Source organism: Haliotis rubra, unplaced genomic scaffold, assembly GCF_003918875.1.
Source record: "Haliotis rubra isolate DU_JTF1 unplaced genomic scaffold, ASM391887v1 Scf756, whole genome shotgun sequence".
Classification (NCBI taxonomy): Eukaryota; Metazoa; Mollusca; class Gastropoda; order Lepetellida; family Haliotidae; genus Haliotis; species Haliotis rubra.
In genome coordinates, this window is record NW_025767475.1 from 329054 (window position 1) to 355223 (window position 26170).

A 26170-nucleotide genomic window follows, 5' to 3' on the forward strand; every position below is an offset into this window, starting at 1 on the left:
AGCAGAACATTGTGCATCAAAGGCGTTCGCTTACATAGTCCAAATAGCTTCTAGAAAATGTTAATCTATACTACTTTACTCCGAGACTGTTCTAGAAGATTAGCCATGTGCCTTTAACAAGGAAAGGAAGATTCAGGAAGGAGAAAGAAAGAATCTAAATGCAACAATGTGGAAACAAACAAACAGTATATTTTAGGTGCGCCTCACTCTACTGCCATAAAAGATTGACAGCCTTAATTACAACTGAAACCTCTAAACGTTGCTCTGGATATGTTTAACGGATTACATATAACTTAAAAAATTCTCCAATAAACTCATGAACAAAGTATTACCTCCGAGTCCACAACAGAAACAGTAGATTGTCAGTATTCAGACATCTGACACTGTTATTGATAATATTTGAATAATGCCCAACCGTTTCTGGTATTGAAGTATGCCATAGGTTTATCCATATACATGGTCCTATATATCGATCCCTCGAAGTTACTTCCCTCATTATTCATGACAATAATTACAAAGTGCACAATTACGATACTGGTTAGGGTCACACAACATTTACAACATTCATGGTAATTCCAGATCTTTTGGCTATGGCTAGAATATCGTTAGATATAGCATACTTTGAAAGACAGCTCCAAGTTCTCTGCACCCCAATAAAAGAGGCCAGGATCATACGTTCCCAGGGTTGTAAACCACTGCTTGTCAATAGCAAACAATCCACCAGGCATTGTAGGCGATCTGTGAAACAAAGAAATTATGATTTTTACAAGCCAGCATAAACAAAACAACATGTGATTGATTTTTGTTCGGGGTACTATCAATCCTTTCCCAACGACTACTATTTTACCGTCTGTAAACACGTAATTACATGTATCAGTTTATAAACCATTTGAGAAAAGTACATGTTCTTTTCACGAATTGATGCAAATGATATGTTATTATTATTGTGCACAATAACACAGTGTTTAATCATTCCTCTGGTCAATACTGTATCATAACTCGAAAACCCATGTCTAGGTTCCTCTTCACTAGATCAGAATCATATGCTCCCTGAGCGAGTAGCGTTGCAAACATGTGAAGAGATTGAGGTATGTGACAGCTGTGAGTTGATGAAAATGTGTAAGCTGTTTATGTTTTCTAGAAGCACAAACATCCAGTGATTAAACCTAAAACAATTGTAAGTAGTTTTAGTGCCGTCATTTTTATCACCATGACTTAGCTTAATGTGTGTTACTATAGAAGTCTAGGGAGAACATTTGGTACTATGTAACCTGTATAGAGTGATACTGACAAAACCATGTCCGAAAATATTGACAAATGTCATATCTGGTAATATTGGCAAAGCTCATGCCGGAAATACTGATAAACCACCCAGACAGTACAACACGTCCAGAGATAAGGGAGGGGTAACACCTCGATTAACAGTGTCCATATTGAGTGGGGCCACCCTTTTCGTTGACACAGTCGAGCAGATAACCCATTAAGGCCGAGAGCCTCATATATAGAGCAAATTAATCAGCTCCTCACAGCGTGTGACGTGTTGATGGGGCAGGTAATTGGCAGTTTCTCTCAGCGAGAGCCACATATAGTCGTCAACAGAAAGCACCTATTATTCAGCGAGAGACGCACATGTGTGTCGTACAAATATTAGATTTTCTTACGAGTGTAATCTTTCTTTAGTGTCAATCAGAAGAAGTATTTGAGGTGTTTTGATAGCAATTGCTAATCACTATCGTAGGCTTATACAGCGTTTGGCAATTGAACACATGTCGGCGAGAAAGGGGATTATAATGTTTTTACAGAGGTAGTCTGGTACTCTTCGTTGGGAATGGATACTAAAATGCTTCTTGTGCACATTGAATGAATTAGATGTGATGGTTTAGAGGTTACTGAAGATCATATTTTCTTCAACTTCCTAATAAATATAGGAAAACCAAGTTCTATGGATAATAAATAGGAAACAATATACAACATTTCAAGGACACACAAAGTATTCAAACACAATAGCATAGTTTGAATTTACTATGTAGGTATTATTACGTTGTCATGTTTCATATAATTAAACATAATGTATAAACACAAACAATTATACATCCAAGCTCGAATAGATTAGACATAACTAAAGTTACTAAGTTAAAGCTTACTGAATTGTAACAAGTTATTTCCATAATATATATTTGATAATGTTACCTAATCGAATATAAAGTGATGAGTCGCGCTTTTGCTTCGAATATATTACATGTCAGTGTTATTACAAGAATGAATCTTTTACTACGTTTGTTACAAAACACAGTAAGTTGGCAATTCAAAAATTTCTTAGACATAGACAGGAGTAATATCATAAGTTATTACATGTAAACCATACAAAGGTATTGCAAGCATTTTTGTTCAAGCTGTTGAAAGTTTCATGTTGATTTGAGTTATCAGTTCTCTATGTTAATTTACATGAGCATTGTGTAAAACATTTGTATTTAATCTCTGTAATTATCAAATCTGGTGTAATTATCACGTGTATCAATGAACTCAGTCTCTATTGATCCATCGTCAATAAAAGCTGGATAGTACATTTATCAGTTACGGTATCGATACACATGCGTATAATCAGATTACAGTAATGAGATAATTGAACACATCTTTCTACCTTGAAATAACAGCCTCCGGTAGAATGCATATGTAGTTACGTCCTTGTTGAAAGGTTCGTCCCGTGACAAGTGTAAAATAAACAGATGCGACATCATTGGACAACCAGCTTTATGGAGTCACGCCCCTCTTTGTAATGTTTACGCGTACATGTACATCTGTAATCTTATGAACCTCGTTTACGTTCAGTATAAATATAGGCACGCCCATCTTCATTAATATTTGGGGGATTCAACTGCAAGTTTATACATTATAATAATTCAGTGTCGTGTCACTTTTTGATTTCAATAATACGTGTACTTTAATTTGGATATTCATTCGTATCAAGGTGAAGATTATATTTACATGTACAGCAAACCATTATGTTTTATGTACTAGCTGTGTGCGTAAAATGTATATGAAAATAAATGCTATCTCTACTCAATGGTTGGATTTCAATCACTTTGTTTTACTTATCGAAAAACACTAAAATGTGTTTTCGATCTCTGAAATCTATCTACTCCTATTTGTTTTATGTGTATATTTCATAGGTCCTTACGATTATGTATGTTTACAATACACAAACTGTTACATGATAGCATGAGTTGATAAAGACGAAACCCAGCATATTGACTGGTCAACGGTATAGCCAATAATTAATTTCTATCCAGCTGTTGAGTGACCAAACGCGGTCTTCAGAAATTTCGCCCACGCCCCATCACCTGTCCCTTCCTCTGTGACAGGTATCTCATGATACGATTGGTCATAGACAACAAATGATCAGCCACTATAATGAACAATTGAGATACCGCACGTTCTCTTGGGAAATTTGATGATGCCCTATCATTGTTTTATGTCTATACAAGGAATCTGTATTATACAATGTTTATTTGTATGTTCGTATGATAACGTGTGTTTTTGTATTAAATCTAGATTAAACAAAGTTATGAATGTCCTTCAGACGAGCGTTATAGTACTTTCCTTGAAATATTCAGTATACACTAGAAATGAATAGGCAAAAACGCTAATATTGTAGAAGATTATTAAGCATGTATGTAAATTACAGTTATGTCATTGTCATAGATGTTTTGTAAAATTAAACCTCACACAATGATATGAGAGAAAGAATTTGTTTATGTATGTCTCATCTCTTACATACAAAGAATACATACATATGTTGATAAAATACAAATGTACAAGCCGCCAAAGGTCTACACAAGAAACTTGCAATACAATCACATGAAACTTGCAATAATATGTATCACACTGCTTTCTTTTAACTTGTAAACGTTGCAAAAACAATCAGCAAGCTTGTTTGTACGACGAGACAGTTTCCTGTCATCCACGTAACCTGCCAGGGAAATCGGGTGTCATTAGCACTAATTAGTCTCGCAACAGCGAGGAGGGCAATCAGCGAAGGGTTCCAGGTGTTGAGTAGTGAAGTGTCTTTCGGGCTTAATGAGATTTAACGAATATTTACTAAAAGAAGCAATATTTAATTTCAATTTTTGTTCTTTGCTTAATTAAGCATGTTGCTTTCTTTGGTAGTATAAATTGACTTTGTACAAAACTTGCCTGATAGGATCAGTGGGTGTCTTCAGTTGACTCTTCCTGTCATTTTCGACATACCCCCACTTGAACATGAATCTCCACGAAAATACTCCTAAGCGGTTGGTTGTATTCATGATACCCGTATAAAAGGTTTCGTGACCAATCTGGTCTACCATTGGAAAAGGCACAATTTTGGGATTCTGTCGAATGCGATCAAGTAGTGGTTCTAACCAACCTAAAATAGAGATATAGACACCTAGGTTCAAGATAGCAGGGTTCCGCTATACAACGCTGATTCTGCAAACATAAGTATCATTTAAGAAACACACAAGAATATATATAAAAATAATTTGAATAAGAACAAAAGAAGATTTTTCGCTTGATATGATGGATTTGCTAATGTATGCATTTTTAAAACAAAAACTATTCGTATTTATGATGCTATTCCTTACCTTCATTCAATTTGAACACTTTTATTAATACAAGGTGGCACTGTATTATTGCCAATTATTATTACCATTATTGGTACTCATATCTATGTATGCCCACAGATACATCAGATATTTGTAGATCTGATCCATGATGTATGATTTCGAGCTTAATTTACATTCTGAAACTGGAGTATTGCAGTAATCTTACATCGAAGGAATTGACTATGACTCGTGTAGGATCTTGGAAAACGTGAATGTAATCGTTTGAAATCGATTACCGGTGAGGTCTTCGTTTGTGCACCCCGATGTTTTTAATGCCTTTTGAACTAAATATGTTTCACCTAGTTTCCATTTTAAGTTAAACTGGTATATGCAACTCGGATGGGGGTGGTTCTTTTGTTCAGGTCAATGCATTCTCTGTTCAGAGGTACGTCCTTGGCATATTTTAAACATTTCAATGTGACTGGAATGTTTCTAGGATTGTCAACAATTTGTCTGTGCTCACAGCTCTTCTCAGTGGTATCAAGGTTTAACATTGTGGTTCATCCTTCAGAGCGCTGAAACGGCGGGATTTAACGGACATACATCCCTAGACACGTGAAACCGTATTAACTATGTCACAGCTAACATATCAATACATTGCCATACGCTTACCATATTCCATTGTGTTGAACAAATAAATGTCATACTCTAACAAATTATGACACATGTCCTTGTGCCTAACGCATTATTATCCAGCTATTACCCATTTGATCATAGTTCACCTTGTCCAACATATGTCCCACTATTGGATAACATATTTACCTGGGTAACATTCAATATGAGAATCCAGAAACACCAGTGTCGGACCAGCAGCCACTTCAAATCCGGTCAGCCTCGCTCTGATTAGACCCTGATGCTTCCGGTGTCTGACAATCTTCACCTTATCCAATTTTGACATGTACCTTTTCAAAGGTGCCTTTAGATGTAATGTCTGCAATATAAGTGTTTTGATACAGGCGACAAGCATTGTTATCGAAACTGATATGCTACACGTGTTTTAAACACAGGAAAAGTAAAACATTCTGCTATCAAGGGAGAAATGTAAAACAATGAATCACAGACATACCAATATCGTATTTTGCTTTTGTAAGTTGCAAACAGGCGACCAGCATGAAACTTGACATACTGTATCACTATTCGTGTATTCTGTACCTTGTGTGGAGGCATCATCAACGAGAATTATCTCCCTTATGAGATGTTCAGGGGAGCGGTCAAGGACACTGTGGACGGATCTGAGGAGAGTGGACCAAGCCTCGTTATGGAAACAGATGATGATACTAGCTGTAGGGAGATCTGTCGGGTATACACGTGACTTGCATCTGTGAAGTGTAAACGATAGCCAAAAAGTTAATGTCCACTTCATTCCGAGTATTCGACAGCTAACCGTTTAATATACACAACGTCGACGCTAGAGCCAAAGAAAAAATTCCACTGTACGTGAGAAGCAACCTTGCAGTGAAAACGTATCAATGAGTTTGGTCCAAACTCAGTGGATAATAACACATATATGTTGTTTACAGCTGTGTTCAAATACATTTGCGAGATTGCTTATTTCTGCTAAACTCATAGTCACTCACAGATATCACTAGCACAACTCCATTACAACTTTGGTTTTGTTCATTATTATATTCAATACAGTGAACTAAAAGGTATGGGTTTTACTTCAATTATATTCACAAACGTTATTGTCCAACCACGTTAACATGATAGGTTTGTAGGCTTAGAAGGTTATGCTGACTTGAGCGTTATCACCTTCAATTATTCAGGCTCGCTGACTTGATTGACGTTAACATGATATGGTGTGAGGCTCGCTGACTGACGTTCATTAGGGTTTCGCTGACGTTGACGTTAACAGGATGTGGATGGATTGACATGTTAACATGATAAGGTACGTGAGGCTCTCGCTGACTTGATTGACACATGTCATCGTATTCACATTGTGTAGATCGATGTTCATTGTGTTGATCACTGGATTGTCTTGTCCAGACCTGACTATTTAAAGACTGCCATATACTTGGCATATTGCTGAGTGCGGCGTAAAACTAAAATCACTCACTCTCTCCTTTCATTCCTTCACCTACAATGAATATTGTCAAATATATACCTGGAGAAATACCTGAAGGCGAGGAGTTATGGCCGTCAACTTATTTAGTTTGGGTAACATGACGTTTCATACTTTTTCATGCGGTGAAGGATACCAAAATAAAGAGGTTTACATCCAAATATTCTCCCATTTATGCGTACCACTTCTAAATGCCGTTCCTCAATGATGTTATTTCAGAAAAAAACAACTTAACAATTTTACAACCCCCTCCTCGTTATGCCTGCGTATTTGGTGAATGCATTCATTATGATTTGAAGTAAATATCATGGCAAGCATCTCTTTTTGCATCAAAACACTTTTTTACTTTAAAGAGTGACATGGATGTTTGTAAATGTTTATTTGTTTTCTAAAGTAACTGATTGGGTTATTTTGTTTCTGAATAACATAATATTGAAACCTCTTGCTGAAATGTGTGCCCCGGCAAAAATTAAACATCCATGTCTAACAAAACCTAGACATTAGTGACAGAGTGCACTTACATTTGACCCGTGAAGATCCGGGGTAGAAAAGGTCTTCAGCAACCCATGCTTGGCACAAAAGGCGACTAACGGGATCGGGTGGTCAGGCTCGCTGACTTGGTTTACACATGTCATTGGGTTCCCAATTGCGCAGATCGATGCTCATGCTGTTGATCACTGGATTGTCTGATCCAGACTCGATTATTTACAGACGCCGCCATATAGCTGGACTATTGCTGAGTGCGGCGTAAAACTTAACTCACTCACTCACTCACTCACTTACATTTTGGATCGCAAAATATTATCAGTCAATATTCATTTCGACAAATTGTGAAGACAAATATACTGAACAGCAAAAGAAATGCAAGTTTCGAAAAAATGAAATCTCATAATGGTAAGTGTTCATGTTTATGAAACGTTCATGGTAAAGTGACGTAATGATCCCAGGTGAGATGATGTCATACAATTTGACGTCCATACGAAACTTTCGCACAAACACACCCACAGTGCAGAAAAACCATAATTTTAGCTCCTGCATCGACGATTCTGGATGGAAAGCATGCATTTCACCCTGAGGCATCCTTTATAAAGGTTTGTGCCAAAACACAGTTCGGTATTGACGCTAGGAGGAGTACACGCCACACAAACGATGCCTAGACTAACGCCTGAGCCTGAGGGGAATGGCCATTGGAAAGTTACACGGAGGTTGCTCTGCAACCGCTGTAGCTAAACAATTGGGCTGTCAACTTACCACCATTACACGACTTGCTCAACGTCATCAGCAAACCGGGGTTGCTGCTTATCGTCCTTGTACCGGATGGTCACGAATGACAACTCCTGCGCAAGATCGATTCATCCGAGTCACTCATCTCAGGAACCGAACTCAAACAGCAACAGTAACAGCAACCTTAGTTTATGGGTCAAGGGCAGCAGTGTCCAGCGATACGATTAGGCGTCGTCTTCGGGCAGCTGAAATCCACTGCCGACGGCCATATGTGGGACCAATTTTGACACGTCAACAACGCCAGCGACGTTTACAGCCCTCACGCAGCAAGAGTGTCGATGGATTATCTGACTCAAAACACCATTAACGTTCTTTACATGGCCGTCTCTTTCCCCGGATATGGCTCCCATTGAAAATTCTGGGACGAAATTAGACAGAGGATTGCTGCAGGTAGACAGTCACTCACGCTGCACAGTTGGGGCAGAGATTGGTGTTTGAGTGGAAACACTTGCCTCGGGCATTCTTTCACACCCTCGTGAATTCAATGAGACGATGTTGCACGGCCTGTGTGCAAGCACAAGGTGGCTACACGTGCTACTAAAGAGACTGTCACTTTTCAAATTCAGGGGTATCTCTATTTGACGGACTGTGATCAATTTGCACTTATTGCAATTCAGTGTCAACATCAACTTTCAGCTGTTAATTTGGCAGTGTTTTCTATAGAATAAATGATTAGACATAATTTTGGTTGTCTTCTATTCAAAAACTTGACAAAAAGCCAGACTTGCGTTTCTTTAGCTGTTCAGTATATAACATTGATGATACAAATAACGATTTGAAAAGTGTCGATATGAACAATGAAACACATTTTGTACGGGCGCTGAATGCTAAAATATCGATGAAAATTATATTAATGAATAGATCACTAGAAATACAAGCCAGCAGTTGAATATACGTAGTATGTTAATATCGTAAGTTCGCTGAGCTCTGCAAGCTGGTACCTCTGTGTAGCATTGTATACAATCAGATGACAATCGCAATAATCTATACGTAATTTTTACACATGAAATGTTGAGATCAAATGAAACTAATATTATAATGAATATGTCAGGTGTGCGAATTCTTGTCTTCAAGCTGGGACGTTCTTAATATTGTGTATTGTATTATAACAGTAATCAGAAATGTAATATATATTTATATCTACAGCGAGTATTGGTAACGTGAACATATATGCGCACCTGATAGAAAAGGTTCGATATAACAAAGGAAATCCAAACAAGTAACGTATTTGATTTACATGACGTGTGTGATAATGTGATTACTTATATAGTCAGGAAGATAACATGGATACAAGCAGGGATTTTCAATAAGTTTCGTTTTGATTTTGTTCATATACATACTCCTCAAGCCTTGTGTCTGGCAGACGCCGATGCACAGAGATCCGGTCGCTCACCAGTTGATTGAAGCCATTTCTCTTCTTTCCCTCTCTGTATTCCCCCTCCTCCTGCTTCGTGTGCTTGTAGATGTACGCAGCTCCCCATTCCCCTAGGGAGACAGTTGTCTACAGTGATGATCCAAGTATTCAGTCACACATAAACAAACAGATGAAACTTCAATGTGTAGTTGTTGCTGCAGTAGGCGTAGATTTTCAGTTGAAGTTTCTAAGGTATAGACCTATATAATGATTACATTACATCATTTTATGATGGGTAGAAGCATAAGAACATTATCCACAACACATTTATTGTCCATATAGTGTAATATCGCAGTGTGAAGGGTTTTTAAAAGCCAACTTAAGATTTAAAATGCTGTAACATTCATCTACTACTGTCGAGTCTCATGGCTGTTTTAGAAACGTCGAAGAAAGGGCAAGCTCGATAGTATGTCTTTTACCAAAACAGTTTTGTAATGTGGACACCAACATCCATCTGTTGGAATATGACAGTTGCCATAGAGGAACCGTAAACCATTAGGGAAAATGTTCAAAATACAATGCTAGCCTTATTCACAACTGCGTGTAGTAGAGAGCACACAAAAGAATGGCTGATGACTTAACACAAAGGGTGTAAAGAAACGTCCTCATTTGGTGAGCCGAACCCATCTCCTCGGCAAGACGAGCCAAAGCACCACCTCACAACCAAAAGCGAGACAGGTCTTACCTGGACCATCTTCCGGACTGTACTCCACAAATGGCGGATATGTCACATTACTGTCCTCTCCTCCGTACTCCTCCACGTAATACTCCACACTGTACGTGTTCTGTGTGTGTTGGCCATGTTGCTTCACCGCCTTGCCCGGGAGCACATCCTTCTTGCGTTTTCTCATCGCGTCTGCTACTTTCTTATAACCATCGTCATATTTGTTTGCTTGTTCTAAGCCTTCGCCATTCTGAAAACTCTTTTTAAAATCACCTTGTATGTGGCTTTCGTCCCTTTCAACATATTTCCTGACGCTTTCAACGATGTCACCTTGTGGATTTGATGAATTTTCTTTGTATTGAAGAATGATCTGCATCAAAATCCTTATTGTATAAACGACTAAAATCAACACGGCGGAAACCTTGAGGATGTTAAGTGTTGAACGTCTCATCATTTACAGCTAAGACATTAACGCACACAACACAATTTCCCCACACGTGCCCAATACACAGTGATGTGGCAGTTCCATTCAGAAGCGGGGACATATAATGGACGTATGTTTCGTTAACATTGTCGCGCTCTGCTGAGTCTATAGTCTGCTTAAATTATTGATGTCTTCCAGTACGTCTTTAATGTAAAAAAGTGCTATTATAGCAAATTATTGATGATAGACCACTTCATATTCAGTGAGGTTAGTTAGTTGTGTCAAACGAGTGCCAACGTGTTGTTCGACGGCATATTAGAGGACTGTCACAAACATTCATATGTCACCGAATATCAGACGAGAGTCACAAAAGTCAACCTGTCACCGATTGATAGCATGTCATCAACTGACTGTACCGATCCGATATGACGAGAGTCAAAAACATGTCATCAAGACTGTCACCGGATATAGACCACATGGTATCTGATATATTCAATATTTGTTCGATCTGATATCAGACGAGAGTCACAAACATGTTATCAACTGACTGTCACCGATCTGATATCAGACGAGAGTCACAAACATGTCATCAACTGACTGTCACAGATCTGATATCAGACGAGAGTCACAAACATGTCATCAACTGACTGTCACCGATCTGATATCAGACGAGAGTCACAAACATGTTATCAACTGACTGTCGATCTGATATCAGACGAGAGTCACAAACATGTCATCAATCAATCTGATATCAGACGAGAGTCACAAACATGTCATCAACTGACTGTCACCGATCTGATATCAGACGAGAGTCACAAACATGTCATCAACTGACTGTCACCGATCTGATATCAGACGAGAGTCACAAACATGTCATCAACTGACTGTCACCGATCTGATATCAGACGAGAGTCACAAACATGTTATCAACTGACGTTTAGCAACCGAACTGGAGTGTAACGTTGAACGGGATTTTGGCGCGATTTTCCTTCATTCCGACCGCACAGTGTACACATGTGCAGATATCACTTTTGCCTAGGAACCGTTGTTTCTGTATTTCGTCGTTTGTTACGTCATTAAACACTGGAACATGATGTCAATGAAAAGGGCCCTGAGTCTTGCTTGTCGTGTTGTACTGCACAAATGTACATGAATAAAATAGATAATAAAGAAATTATTACATTCGAGCAAGTGTGTCATATGACTTATACGAAACTTGTGCAAAATAATGTATACACAATTTCACACTTATTTCGTATCAGTCGTATGGTGCACTTGCTCGAGTGTAATAATTGCTTTATTATCCATTTTATTCATGTATCCATTTTGCTAGTGTTATCTCTATGTATGCCTCAGATGGGCAGGGTCTGAAATGTTGCAAAAATGCACACTTTTACATCAGTGTCCTCATCCGTCCTGCATCCTGGCAGATATGTTATGTCGTATATACCAGGGGTTAGCGACACCAAGCAACATTAATGACAACTAAATAAGTTCCATGTGTACACATGCCAGTTGGGCTGATTTGGGTGGAGGAATCCTTTGGGCGAAGCATGTGAGTGAAGATTATGACTTTAAACTGGTTTGTCCTATGCATGGATATCCAAATAACTGGGAATGAGTTACTTTTCATGGACAGAATACATGGCAGATGCATTGACATCCTGATCCAAACCTGGTATAACAAAATATCATCTCTGGCATTTTGGATCTTACAAATCATTACATGTACCAAAATTAAACATTCTGTGTAATTTCGAGAACGAAATTATATGATGATTCCAGCCAATTTCCGACGTTTAACACGTGATTTAAAAATGCTTCGGAACCATTTTGGAAAGTGTATCATCTAAAATGCTTTACCTGTGATAAAGGTAATTAGAAGGAGACAGCGGATATGACTTTGCATAGGTGTGCTCTCATTGTAAGTTAAGCCGAGAGAACCTGTAGTCTATACATTGTTATCAATATCCATTAAGACAGAAACTTGTAGATCTTATGTCTTAAGCTGGTTCAGACATTGGCAAACGTGCTTTACACATCAGGATTATATAATCTTGTATTCGTATACACACATTGACAGAACTCGCCCAGATGAACACTACCAAGCCGGCTGTCGCACACTGCGTTGTTCCAACAGAGTTTCGAGGTCACCAGCTGTGATCAGTACAGTGTGGGTTTAATGATGGAATTCTTTAGCTTGCCCGATGGTGTGCGAGAAGCAGGTACAGAAGTGCCCACCATGTTATTGATTCATTAGCCTGTGCTGTGCCGTCTCCATCCTTTCTCGCACACCTGGCTGACCCTTTCTCTGCACTCCTCCCTCGTAACAAATAGTGAACTGTGTCAAAAGTTTAATGATAGTTTCTTAAAGAACTTTTTGGTGGATTCCGGAAAACTTTCCAATATAAGAAAGCTGTTGGGTATTAGTAAATGATAAACATGTGTACTATTTATATTTATGTGGCAATTTTGTACAATGATAAAATTTGCAATTCATCGGTCCGTTTCTGACTCAAACGGACTGTAGTATCGTATCATTTTTACATAATGTTATCAATAAACTGATCAACATGTATTTATGATATTGATTATCTGCTTGATTGTATGGTATGTGGAAAGGCTAGCCCAACGCGTTAATGTGCGATTTGCTGTGTGTTCTTTTATTTTGCATTATGTTCTCCAATTATCTATGGGGTGGTGGAATCAGAGAGAAGGGGGATTTCTGTTCAAGGCGTCACTGCTTTGATACGTCTCCAGACCTCCAGATAAAGTGCATCGTTGATACGAAAACTACATATTTGAAAACAAGCATACCTCAATTAACTTCGGGTTACTTGCGCAGAAATACGCATTGGATAACAAAAAATATAGCAACACCGTGCGTAAGTACTTTTACTGATGTAGCTTTTAGCAGGTTTCGAACATAGGTTTGTTTAGAGATCTTTTGTAATTTATCTTTAACCTTGCTTCACAACGTTTCCAGAATCTGTAACGAAACGTCGTACTCACACAATAAAAGAAGTTGTTATACATACAGCTTGTCAATATTGTATATTCAAATGTGAATGACCACCGTTTCTCCCCCACAAGTGTGTCTTAACAACTGACTACTGGTTAAAGGAAAGTGATTAACCAGGTGACCTAATGGAAACCGTTCTCTTGCAAAAAAATGTTTTGCTTAGCCAAATCCTCATCGGAAGAAGCTTAATGAGGTTATGTGAGCCTTTATGTCAAAAAGGCTACAGCATTTGTGAAAATAGCACAAGGTGAACCCATTATTTCACATGGTGGTAAATTATGTGATCATTTTGTTGTAGTATTGGTAATATGAAGATATAAAAAGTACTAAGTACATACCTTGGATGTGCGGCATGATGCGTAATGTCCGTTATACAACACCTATTACAATTTATTGGACTGAATTGGAAATACTGTATTAAAAAGTATTTCCCGATATATCAATTTTTCAACTTGAATTTTAAATGTTTGGAAATCCGGTTATAGCATACATGAAAAAGGAGCTTGAGCATTCGGCAATATACGATGAACATAATAATATGTTTCAGGGCAGCTTCGTATCAGATAAGTTAGGAAATAACGGGAAACATCTGCAAGTCCGGTCATAGCAAGACTTTTCCTACTGTATTTACGCATATTTCAATGTTGTCTCTTCCAGGATTTTGGCCACGTGGTAATGGTAGTCATTACTGAGTCTGAACAAAGGTGATGTACAAATCAGGTCAGTCATCTCTGCAACATATTTATGACTGCAACCTCAACATAGGAAATATCAAAATTTGACTTGCACCATACCTTCCTGATTGTGTTCGAGGTGAAGAACAGACTAGACTTTGCACGTCTGTGACGGGTGTCATCGATGGGGCAGGATACGCTCATGTTTTCGCGAACACCTAGTGTTATCACTATTTGATAGTGATTCCTAATCGCATGCTCATGACACAGTACAATCGGCCTTGCTTTTAGCTCATAACCCTTGTGGACGTGGTAGAATTATTCAGAGGTAGAATGTTAGCACAGGCTATCAAGAATCGACGCAAAAGTTTGTGGTTTATGGAAGTCACGGAATATTTTCCAATAAAATGATCCTGCAATTTGCTTTTCCTCGTCCGTATTGTTACCTTGATGATAGTTGTATGCCACACGTCTAGGTTCATAATAATCCTGACACTATATCCATCTTGGGATTCAATTTATAAATTTCAATATGGTTATTTTGTTTAGTATAGTTTGGACAATATTCCCACATTTTCAGAAGACAGATTATTTTGGGCTTTACACAAAATATGTATTCACATTAGTTTTTAGACGAGCGCAAACCAAAACAGTTACACACGATGGCTACAAGCTTAAGGTTGAGATTTATCATGAACATGTAGTCACGTGCACAAAACTGGTTCCAATATTGATTTACGTATATCTTAGGTTGACGCGGATGATTCGATATAAGTGTAAGTTTAAAGTAATAAGAATATCAATATTACAAAAATACCGTTTATTACACATACATTCATATACATGCATATTTACCAACATTATGTACCAGGAAGATGAAACTGAGATTTTGAAAAATTCCATCTCTGAGTTGCGTTCCCTTCACACTTCATCATTATGAGCGTCGAATCTTCAGCAACTGTTAAACACGTGTCTGAAGTTCGCAGATAGAGAGTCTTGGCCTAAATGTAGAAACAAAAGAAAGAAAGTGAGCATCATTTTCTATGAAGAATGCATGAGTGAGTTTCCGGTCTGCAAAACCAATATGAGTCACAATACTGGAGTCAAATATTTATATGTTCACTGAGATGTGATGTGATGAAAGTGAGTGACTGAGTTTAGTTTTACGTCGCTTAGCAATATTCCCGCAATATCACTGCGGTGGATACCATCTGGTAAATCGAACCAGAGATGCTAACATGTCTTAGCATCAGGGAAATGTCGTTCAGAGAGACTGTGAGCCAATCTCACTGTGAACAAAAATGATTTAGGTTATAATGTCTGCATTGCCAAAAATAACAACACAACTTGTTCTCAGTGTCTCACTTGTAGACATTTAGAGTTGACAGCTTATATTCCGTTTTAACTTATGAAAGTACCTATACCGTTTTAACTTTTGACATGTACCTAGCCAGCACACCGGCAAGTCATTAGAACTCAAATCCGTAGAGCCATGTCAATAACGAGAACAGAGACCGCATGGTCTTTGACAGGAATCACATACTGTCCTCATCGCTATTGCAAATACATGGTGTAAAGCACATTCTCTGTATGTTGGCTGGCTGATTGGTTTGTTGTGTAACGCCACACGCAGCAATATTCCAGCTTTATGACGGCAGTCTGTAAATAATCGAGTCTTGACCAGACAACGGCATGAGCATCAATCTACACAACTGGGACATGTGTTAACCAAGTCAGCGAGCCTGACCACCTGATCCCGTTAGTCGCTTATTTCAATAGAAGCTTGGGATATTGAAGACCAATTGTAACCCGATTTGTACGGGTCATATATGTGTATTACTTGCCGAAATCCCTAAAAATCAAAATATGTTGTTCTTGTTGTTTACGCCGATAATCAATATTACAAAATACTGTTTAATACACATATATTCGTGTGTATGCAATTACACAGAACATAGACCATATGGTCTCTGCAAGAAGTCCGATACTGTCTTCGTCAATTTTTCTATTAGTTGAGCAGATAATAGAAATTTAGAAAAATCGTTCACTTTGTGATACAAGCAACACAATTTGCAAACTTGTTCACTCTGGTACACTTTCTGAAAAAATAACGTTGACCACTCAAAATTCCAACAATGCCGCCATTTATATTACGCTATTTTTGTTCCCTCTGATTTTCAACGTATTTGTATCTCAATGTGTTAATAAAGATATTGTTTATGCTATGTAGCAAATATGTCTGTTGAGTCAGCTAGAAAGTAGATACAATGTCAGACATGTAGTAGTTTGTGTGATTGTTTATTCTGTTTTGACTTTAAAGGACCATTTGTATTTTATTTGGGCAATGACCACTTACGACCATAAACCGCAACATGCGAATAAAAACGTGTGGAAGAAAAGTAAAAATATACATGAATAATATGCCAAAATCACGATTGCATCAAGAATGGAATTCACCCTGTTCTGGCACTGAATTTGTGGGAGGTTCAAAGTGGATAAACCACCAATTGTTCCAATTGGACTGTTTTCATTTATGTTCGAAATATACCAGGAATACCACTACAGGGGACATAACAAATGGCATGTGTCTATACACGGAATCGAGTCCAAGCCGTGCCATATAAAACACTTTATCCCGTGAGCTACCCCTTCGTCCTGAAATGGTAAGCATGTCATCTACAGGGTGGGAAGCAACACCCTACGCCAGGAAACACGTTTGATGGTTCGCTTGTCACGGCTTCTGAGGTACTGTCATGCATGCCCATTTCTAAGAACATCATAAGACTCGTGAAAAACAGTAGTTTAATTAGAGTTACGTCGTACAATGTCAAGAGGCTAGGGATATTTCCAGACGTGAACCAACACCTCAAATTATGACCGATGCATTTCATTTTGGGACTTGCATCAGTGCGCCCGTCTTTGAATATGTGGAAACTTTACGACGCTTGAAGTGTGTTGATCGAATAACCACTATTTGGAACTGGTTCCTGGGCACAATCTTACGAAACAGAATCCCACAAAGGGGTTTTCTTGTGATTATGGGGAGGGTTTGATCGCAAATATTTATATAACTAATGAAAGAGCTTGCGTGTACATCACACAATACCTCCGTATATATCCAGTTGCCCATAGCATTGCATTTGTTATCGCCAGATGTTGTGACGCACAGTTGTCGAGAGGGTGACACTTGTAATACGCCAGACGGAAACAGCTGCCAATTCTAAAATAAGACATAAATTAAATGATCCAAGAGTTACCAATGTGTGTTGGACATTGATATGAAATTGAACAGTTACTTAGGACTGTTGAAGGACAGTGGTCAGAACATGAAAAATAACAATCCATAGATGATATTGAACAGTAGGTGCCTCCTTTACACCAATACAAATTCTGTTGATTTCCGTGAGGTTCTCAGACATACCGGCTGCATGAAGAGAGGGTGAGGGTGGGGTCGTGGCATGGTTTGTTTTTGGAAATAGAAATCGGGGTCACATTATAATCAAGTGGGGAGTAAATCCCAGACGTTTTATGTGATAAGCGAACAATATACCATTAGGATACCCTCAAGTGGTTAAAACGTTCGCTTGTTGGGTTCGACTCCCCATTTTGCAATTGGGTACAATGTGTGAAGCCCATTTCTTGTGTCCCTCGCCGTGATATTTCTTGAATACTATTACAAAAAGCGGCGTCAAACTAAACTCACTCACTAACTTTTCTTTTGAAGAATTTTATATGCCGTTCTGTTGTAGGAGCAAAGACGAACTTACATTGCATATATTACTTCATTATGCCAAAATTCAGTTGATTGTGTAGGACTTCCCAGTTCACATGATGAAATGTATGTTAAGATACATATAAGAAGGGACGTTGTGTCGTCAGTGATGTAAGCGTATTTTAACATGAAACTGACATGATGTACTGACACTCATCGCTATCCTGACATTCTGTAGCCTGTGTAGGACATACTTACGCACAGGTGAAAAATGCTTTTCCAGAAATAACAATAATAATGAAAATAAAAAGAACAGCAAGAAAAACGAAAAGAAAAAGGTACAAATACTATTGCCAGCATACCTTCCAACATGTCAGTGAACCGCGAGTAATTTTACAGGTGGGGTCATGTTAAGCAGTTCGTGACTTTACATGTAGAGTTTGAAATATTCCCCTCAATCTTGTAAGATTTGCATAAGTGTACAAAGACTCCCGAACTACAGTGGACAAATGTTGTTATGCATTCCCGAAGTCTACTATGGTGTTCTATTATGGAAAAGTAAATCGATAAATACTGTATCAATATTCATATAAAGAAACAAGACATGCATGCTGCAATATACCTACCTGGTTATCATGAGTCTGTTGACATGGGCGAAGAAGGGTTGGTTTATCGAAGTCTCTAGCCAGACAGTGAGTTGGTCTGGAAACACTTCGGATCTGTAAATCACGTCTTCAGTGTCAGTAGGGAATGAGTGAGTAACGATAATGCCGTTTCATTACGGTTTGTCATTACAGCTCAATAAAGACCAACGGCAGTGGTTCAATCCCGGTGTAGCAGCCCAGAATAACCCCCCACCAGATTATACCCCGGGGTAAACTATGGGCTACTCCAATGCCCCACCCACTAAGGACAACGCCGAAAGCCCAAGTGATTCGAAGCAACGAAAAAGACTCAGAGATGAACTGGAGTCAGGCGGCCATACAGACCCTACTACCAAAGAAATCAAGTCAACCCGTTTGTTCAACCCTATCCCCCAAAATGCTCGAAGGAATTTGGCTGCTGCATTAGGCCTGAACTCTTCAAAGGACATTTATTACGGAAGATCAACAGACTTGACAGCACCCCGACGGACATACAGAACCAAAGGCGACGGCAACTGCTACTTCCGCTGCATCAGTTATCAGGATCCGAAGACAGTCACAGCACTATCCGAGATCGAGTGGTTCAGCATATGAACAATGACATTAATGATGAACTAAAACATTTCCTGAACCAAAATGTCAATGAGCACATCACTGATTCGAGAATTTCACGAGATGGAGTGTGGGCAACAGATGCAGAAGTTATGTCAACAGCCAGTCTGTTAAAATGTGACATTTATATTTACAGTGCCGTTGGTCAGTCAATGCAGTGGCTGATGTACCCTGCCAGCTTCAGCTTGAAAACTCACACTGATTATGCTTTGTATCTGGAAAATGTATCGGACCATTTCAATGTTGTAACCAGTGTTTAATTGTGTGAGAAGTACAATAAAATGATAGTAGTATCCTTAATCACTTGTTTTCTGTAGTGGTATAATCTGGGGAGAGGGGTATACTATGGCCTAGTTCAGAATATACCCCGGGGTATAAACTAGGCTAGCCCAGTTTAACCCCGGGTATAGTCTGGGACAGGGGTGTACTCTGGCCTGTTACACCGGTCTCGTTGTACTTATGGACGTTACTGAATGTCACCTTGCCTACAAAGGTGACGAGACCCGTGAAGGTCCGAGTTAGAGTTGATATTCAAGAACCCAGGCGACTAACAGGATCGGGTGGTCAAGCCCGCTGACTTGCTTGACACATGTCATCGTATCCCAATTGCGTCGATCGAGTCTCATGATGTTGATCACTGGATTGTCTGGTCCAGACTCGATTATTTACAGACCACCACTATATATCTGTAATATTGCTTAGTGTAAAACTAAACTCGCCTATTCACTCACTCACTACTAAGATACTGAAACCAGGAACGGTCGGCTCAGAGTATCTAGCATCTACAAACACGGACAGTACGCACACGCACATGCACACGCACACGCACATACACACACGTTGCTCAATACGTGACACTGTAATGATCTTGAATACGACGTTAAATCCCATTTCACCTTCACACTTGCTATTTTAAAACATAGACTTTAATGATAAAACACCATTGAAAAGGCATAATCTTGTATATTCAGTTGGGGCGGTGGGGTAGCCTAGTGGTTAAAACGTTGGCTCGTCACGCTGAAGACCCGGGTTCGATTCCCCACATAGGCACAATGTGTTAAGCCCATTTCTGGTGTCCCCCGCCGTGATATTGCTGGAATATTGCTAAAAGCGGCGAAAACTAAACTCAGTCACTCAGTCAGTATATTCAATTGTGATATGGTTGTCATTTCAGTATATTTAGCTCCCCTTCAGGCTTTGGTTTTAAAGAAGTGAACATTATAGGGTTATGTTAATGAAAGTGATGAAATAATTTATTCGCTGACGTTTAATTGTTGAAGATTATAAGTTGAAAGAAAAGGATCAAACAACTATGGTTTTCGATACCTGTTCTGTCATCCCGTTGGTCCATTTAAACATCTTTCAAATAGATTCATACGCGGCATAGTCCTATTGACAGACAACATAACACCATATTTCAGGTCCCATTTATGCTTTTATCAGAGCCGTGGGGTAGCGCAGTAGTAAAAGCATTCACACGTCACGCCGATGGCCCGGGTTCGATTCCACAAATGCGTAAGATGTGTGAAGCCCATTTCTTGTGCTCCCATCTTGATATTTCGGGAATATTGCTTAGAGCGGCCTAAAATCATCACTCACTGATGTTTGTATGTACAATATTAACTCCTGAATAAACCGAAACATGGAATTGGGTGAAAACAGTCCTACCTCTCCAGTATTCAATCGCGTGTGGATAGAGCACTCAGGGTAGACATTTTCTATATACCAGCGGAAGTCATGGCAATGAAGACTGTCCCGTAGTTTCTTCCGGTCTGTCACGTCACCAAAGTAAACACCCTGTAAGAACATCATATATATTCTGCATTCACTTATCCTGGTTTCTTCATAACATACATCTACAAACTATCTGCAATGAGAACACATTTAAGTAATGCAACTTGATATATGTAAAACTATTATCTTGAGATACTACACTGATCGACACTGATACTTCAGAATCTGATTTAGAAATAAAAGTGACGTCGAAACCTGAATTGTTGGATACGGGGTTTTATTAATGAGTAGTTTCTTCATAATAGAATTATACTGTGATCCTCTGGTATGCATGTCAAGACTCATGATGAAAGCATGGTGGGTGAGCTGTCTAAGGCGCCAGGTTAGTGATCCAGCGAGCATGAGGAGCCGGGATCGAGCCCACCTGTGACCGGGTGTAAACACCTTGGAGTCAACTTTGTGTGCAGACTCTTTCAGTATTGTCACAACCCCTAGTGTACAGTACAAAACCGTGTGCACTTAAAGAACCCACGAATCCGTTGGTACATGACCAGATGGTGGCCACATGAACACGTGCAAACATCTTGTTGTGGGTACAGCAACGTGCAGTATATTTGGACAAAGTACTGTGACTATGTGTCCAAGTCCACTCAGCTGTGAATTGGTACCTCGTAAGGATGGGAAAGCTGCAATAACTCGGTGCGCCATGTGGCAGCAATAATTGTATGCGCCCCAGGGAGTTGAGATTGATAATAAGATGTGCCGTTGAGATTGACATCCAATGAACGAGGGAAAAATACCAGCGCGTTGAGCATGCCCTAGTGCGTGGATATGTGCGCTATATAAATATCCAATCATAAAAACAATAAACAAACATCGAATTCCTCAGCTATTTTAGGCGTGCCAAGTTTGTTTGACAGAATCTGAAATTTGAGGTTGATTTTGTTGATGTCAAAGTTCTGCTAGATGGTACAGCTATAGGAGTAAACCAGGTGAAGTTATTCTATTATTATTATTGAAGTCTGCCTAGGGACGGTCTTTTGTGAAGAAGCTATCTGAGAAACCATTGCATCGTGTGTAGATGCAGTATGTGGAACATAATAGCAATCCAACCAACACCGTCGCCTGGATGAAGTCGGCTGGTGAAACTGAGCGCTTCCTTCTTGTTGCCCAGGAGCAGTCACCTCCCACTCGCAATCGCCAAGATGTGATTCTTAAATGAATGAGTCCTCGACATGCAACACTCTACCCAAACAAACGCATTCGATTGTGTTTATCTTACGGTCCTACCGCGAAGTAAAGTGCGTTTTGGGGATCAGACACCAACGTTTCTGTTCTGGAAACGTTTCAGAAGCAACAAAACCCTTCACGCGTCCTGAAGAAATTTCTGCTAGAGTCGATTGTACAATTGTGACAATATTATAAGTAAATATTTGTTTCAGCAGTATTACAGCTGCACAGTGTTGTTTGTTAACACATCGAGTATGAACCAGATAATCAAGTGATTGTCACCATGCCATACAATGACAGGACATGTGTTTATGAATGACTGTGAGGTAGTGATGACACCAGGTGTTCGCCAATGTACCTGAAAATATCTCCTACTGCTTGTTCATATATTATGATAAACGTTAAAATGCACCAAACACATGACACTTTCAGAAGTCGCAATGGGTAATATTTGTGAGATAAATGCATGGTTCTACGCATGGTTTTGGTTGGATCGGTTGGACACAGCAATATTCCAGCTCTATGGCGGCGGTCTGTAAATAATTAAGTCTCCAGACAATCCAGTGATCAGCACCATGAGCATTGATCCAAGCAGTCTGGATACATGACATGTGTCAACCAAGGCACCTCGCTGACCATCCGATCCCGTTAGTCGCCTTTTCCGACAAGCATTGGTTGCCGAAGACCGATTTTTATACGAATCTTCACGGGTCTCAACGCATGGCCGTTCAGATTAAAGCACGTATAGTGGTACAATTATCTTCCTTAGGTCTGACGGCAATTGCGAGTTTGTTCAAAATTGCCTGTGTTCACCCAGAAAATGGGTACCCTGTGTGATAAGGCATATGACTATAACCCTCTAGCGCCTAGCAGCTTGGGTTATATCCCGGATAATAATTGTGTGCGGTTTGTGCGAGTTTTGAGCATGCCCCTTTGTGGTGTGGAGTATTGCGCGGCATAAATACCCTTACAAGTACCCTTATTTATAAATAATACTTATGTATTATTAGGTAATCCACCTGCTATTTCATGACATCTCTTACGGTGAAAACCGGTTGCTTTAAGACCTAAATAAACAAGTGCTCACAAAGGGGGAGTTCCGAATCCGAGATCCCCATTGTTAACGCTAAGTGTGTGTATATTTACCCGCGCCAATCGGTTTTCCTCGTAGAAGTAGTGTTTGTAGTCGTCAAGCCAGACTTCTGCAACCCGCATCGGGTTGACCAAGGAAGGTTTTCCACCCATCTTCCACTTTATTGGATTCACATTGCGAAACACATGAGCTACGTGGGAACAGGGTAACACCTCCAGGGTCCCGTTACACATCCATGTCTGAAAATCCACAATTATGACAGTCATGATTTTGTACCAAAACCAACGTTCTGTGCTTCAGAATTGATTGTCATAAACTTTGATGGTTGAACCGAATTCGAAGTAATGCTCATTTGGTATTTATCACGGACGGACAGCTCTAAACTGATTATGTGTGAAGCTCATTTCTTGTATCCCCGGCGGTGATATTGCTGGAATATTGCTAAGAGCGGCTTTCAACTAACGTCACTCACTCATTGTGGGTAAATTAGACAGGGGCGGTTTCTGTAACGCATGTCCATCGTTGCACAGTAATCTGCTGTTATAACGAACATGCTTATAACGAACATGCTTGTAACGAATTGACGGAAAAACCGAATTGTCTTTATCCCGACCACTGGCTGTAAATTATATTCAAAATGCGTATAACGAGCTTCTGTAATACCGAACAGCAGTGGTCCCATTGACTTCGTTATAACCGTACTCTACTGTACATTGTTTTACAGGTATGTTTTTACTGTTGTCTTGCCACTCAACACAACACGTTCGTTAAGTCGAACTTAAGTGAGGTTGGGGTTAACACAGTTGTGAGCAAACGTTTTAAACTATTGAATGAAATGTGCCACAGTTCCCAAGCTCAACTATGAAACGGATGCGCGCAGTCAGAATCATAAAACATGCATGTGGCGGCCAGGGTGAATTCCTGCATGTCCTTCTTGACTGTGTTGATTTGACCATCACAAGATCTTTTTAACAAAGTTAATTATCATTTAATTATTGAGTTTTTAAAGGAAATTTAACTGAAATAAATTGTGATTGGTATCATTTGTAGATATATATGTTTTAATGATAAGATTTAAATTAGTAACTTCGATTGTTAGTAGCTGTACCATCAAGGTGGGTTAAAGTACTGTAAAATTATTGTCCTCCTGAAAGGGACTCCCGAAACTTTGAAATTGATTTAAAAATTTACCAGGTTTGTAACCGTATGATTTTTGTGATTTTTAATTATTGCTCAATTTGACTACAATTATCAGTGGCTGAAGGGATGATGTAAATCCAGCTAGGGTCCATGTAGGTAGCAAAGGTTCTGTGCGTCCCCATGGTCGATTTGCTGGTGATCTATAGCCTGTTTTTTATATTGTATTTTTTATGATAGTGTACTAATTTTATGAACTGTGATCGTCTAGTATTTTCACTGTCCTTCGATGACAGGTTTCTACGTTCTAAATTTATTGATCTTAATATTGATATAAATAAATTGTTCTCGTCACGATATGGCTGCAGTATTGCCGATGAGACGCTAAATATGAACTCACTCACTCACACACTCATGTCATGGTGTGTGGTCCTGTGTAGGGGTCACACATCAGTTCCAGTTAAGCAACGTCGAATGCGGAGACGAAGCACGTGAAACATGAGGTCACACCTTCGTAAGTGAGTTTGTACAAAATTGCCTCTGTTCACCCAGCAGAAAAATGGGTACACTGTGTGATAAGCCATGTGACTAGAACCTTCTATCGCATAACAGACACCTTGGGTTAACCGGGGTAATAACGTGCTGTATTATTGATGTTTGGCGCTATGAGCATACCTAGTGTGGAGTTTGGCGCTATATAAATGGACACATTATGACTGTGTATGGATTGAACAACTCTGACATCTTCGTGGATGATGGATGTTGATGAGATAACTGAGCAAGGAAGACCACAAACGTTCTTACGAGTTTAAACTATTTCCAAGTGAAAGAGGTTCATACTTTGAAAGACAGTTCCATGTTCTCACCGCCCCAGTACAGGAGTCCCGGGTCATACGTTCCAAGTGTTGTGAACCACTGTCTGTCTATAGCAAACAAGCCACCAATCATTGTAGGCGATCTGAAAACGAATACAATATAACGTCTAATACCATCTCAAATAAAATTAAACTTAAAATTTCAATTGGAATTGATCATCTGAATCAGACGGCCAAGTGGATCTGGTTTTCAGGCTTGGTTCATATATATCATCGTATCCCAGTTACGTAGATCGATGATCATGATGTTAATCACTTGATAGTGTCGTCTAGGCCCTCATATTTACAGACCGTCGTCATATTGTTGGAATACTGCAAGAATTTGGATTAAACATCAAACACAATAGTAGTTATTAGTTCAACCATTAAAATTAACTAATAACTTATGCATGTCACCAAAAATCTACTAGTTCAACTATTAATGCAATCACTGTATCACCTATTCACTGCGATTGCAATCTATATATATCACCAGTTCAACTATTAATGCAATCACTACGTTACCTGTTTAACTATTAATGCAATCACTATATTATCAGTTCAACTATTAATGCAATCACTATTTTATCAGTTCAACTATTAATGCAACCACTATGTTACCAATTCAACTCTTAATGCAATTACTATGTTACCAGTTCAACTATTAATGCAACCACTATATTATAAGTTCAACTATTAATGCAATCACTATTTTATCAGTTCAACTATTAATGCAACCACTATGTTACCAGTTCAACTATTAATGCAACCACTATGTTACCAATTCAACTCTTAATGCAATTACAATGTTACCAGTTCAACTATTAATGCAACCACTATATTATAAGTTCAACTATTAATGCAATCACTATTTTATCAGTTCAACTATTAATGCAACCACTATGTTACCAGTTCAACTATTAATGCAACCACTATGTTACCAATTCAACTATTAACGCAATTACTA

At 39.0% G+C, this 26170-nt stretch overlaps 2 protein-coding genes across 3 annotated transcripts in view; both read right to left on the reverse strand.

The window, feature by feature from the left end:
• Positions 1-10639, reverse strand: part of LOC124260223 (polypeptide N-acetylgalactosaminyltransferase 1-like) — an 86910-nt gene extending 76271 nt beyond the window's left edge. The window contains exons 1-3 of the mRNA XM_046694482.1: positions 10089-10639; positions 9330-9474; positions 5796-5962 (exon numbers count right to left, since the gene is read on the reverse strand). Of these exons, the coding sequence (XP_046550438.1) occupies positions 5796-5962; positions 9330-9474; positions 10089-10521 (745 nt within the window). The 5' untranslated portion in view covers positions 10522-10639. The remainder of the gene's footprint in view (positions 1-5795; positions 5963-9329; positions 9475-10088) is intronic.
• The window catches only part of LOC124260225 (polypeptide N-acetylgalactosaminyltransferase 5-like), a 142881-nt gene that overhangs the window by 110194 nt on the left and 6517 nt on the right, over positions 1-26170 (reverse strand). Inside the window, exons 6-11 of one of the 2 annotated variants that reach the window (XM_046694485.1) lie at positions 25190-25307; positions 23266-23451; positions 20824-20952; positions 18526-18618; positions 17294-17407; positions 14989-15188 (exon numbers count right to left, since the gene is read on the reverse strand). The exons of the other annotated variant lie outside the window; for it this stretch is intronic. Coding sequence (XP_046550441.1) covers positions 15048-15188; positions 17294-17407; positions 18526-18618; positions 20824-20952; positions 23266-23451; positions 25190-25307 — 781 coding nt within the window. The 3' untranslated portion in view covers positions 14989-15047. Of the gene's footprint in view, positions 1-14988; positions 15189-17293; positions 17408-18525; positions 18619-20823; positions 20953-23265; positions 23452-25189; positions 25308-26170 lie in introns of those variants that run through there. 2 annotated transcript variants of the gene reach the window in all.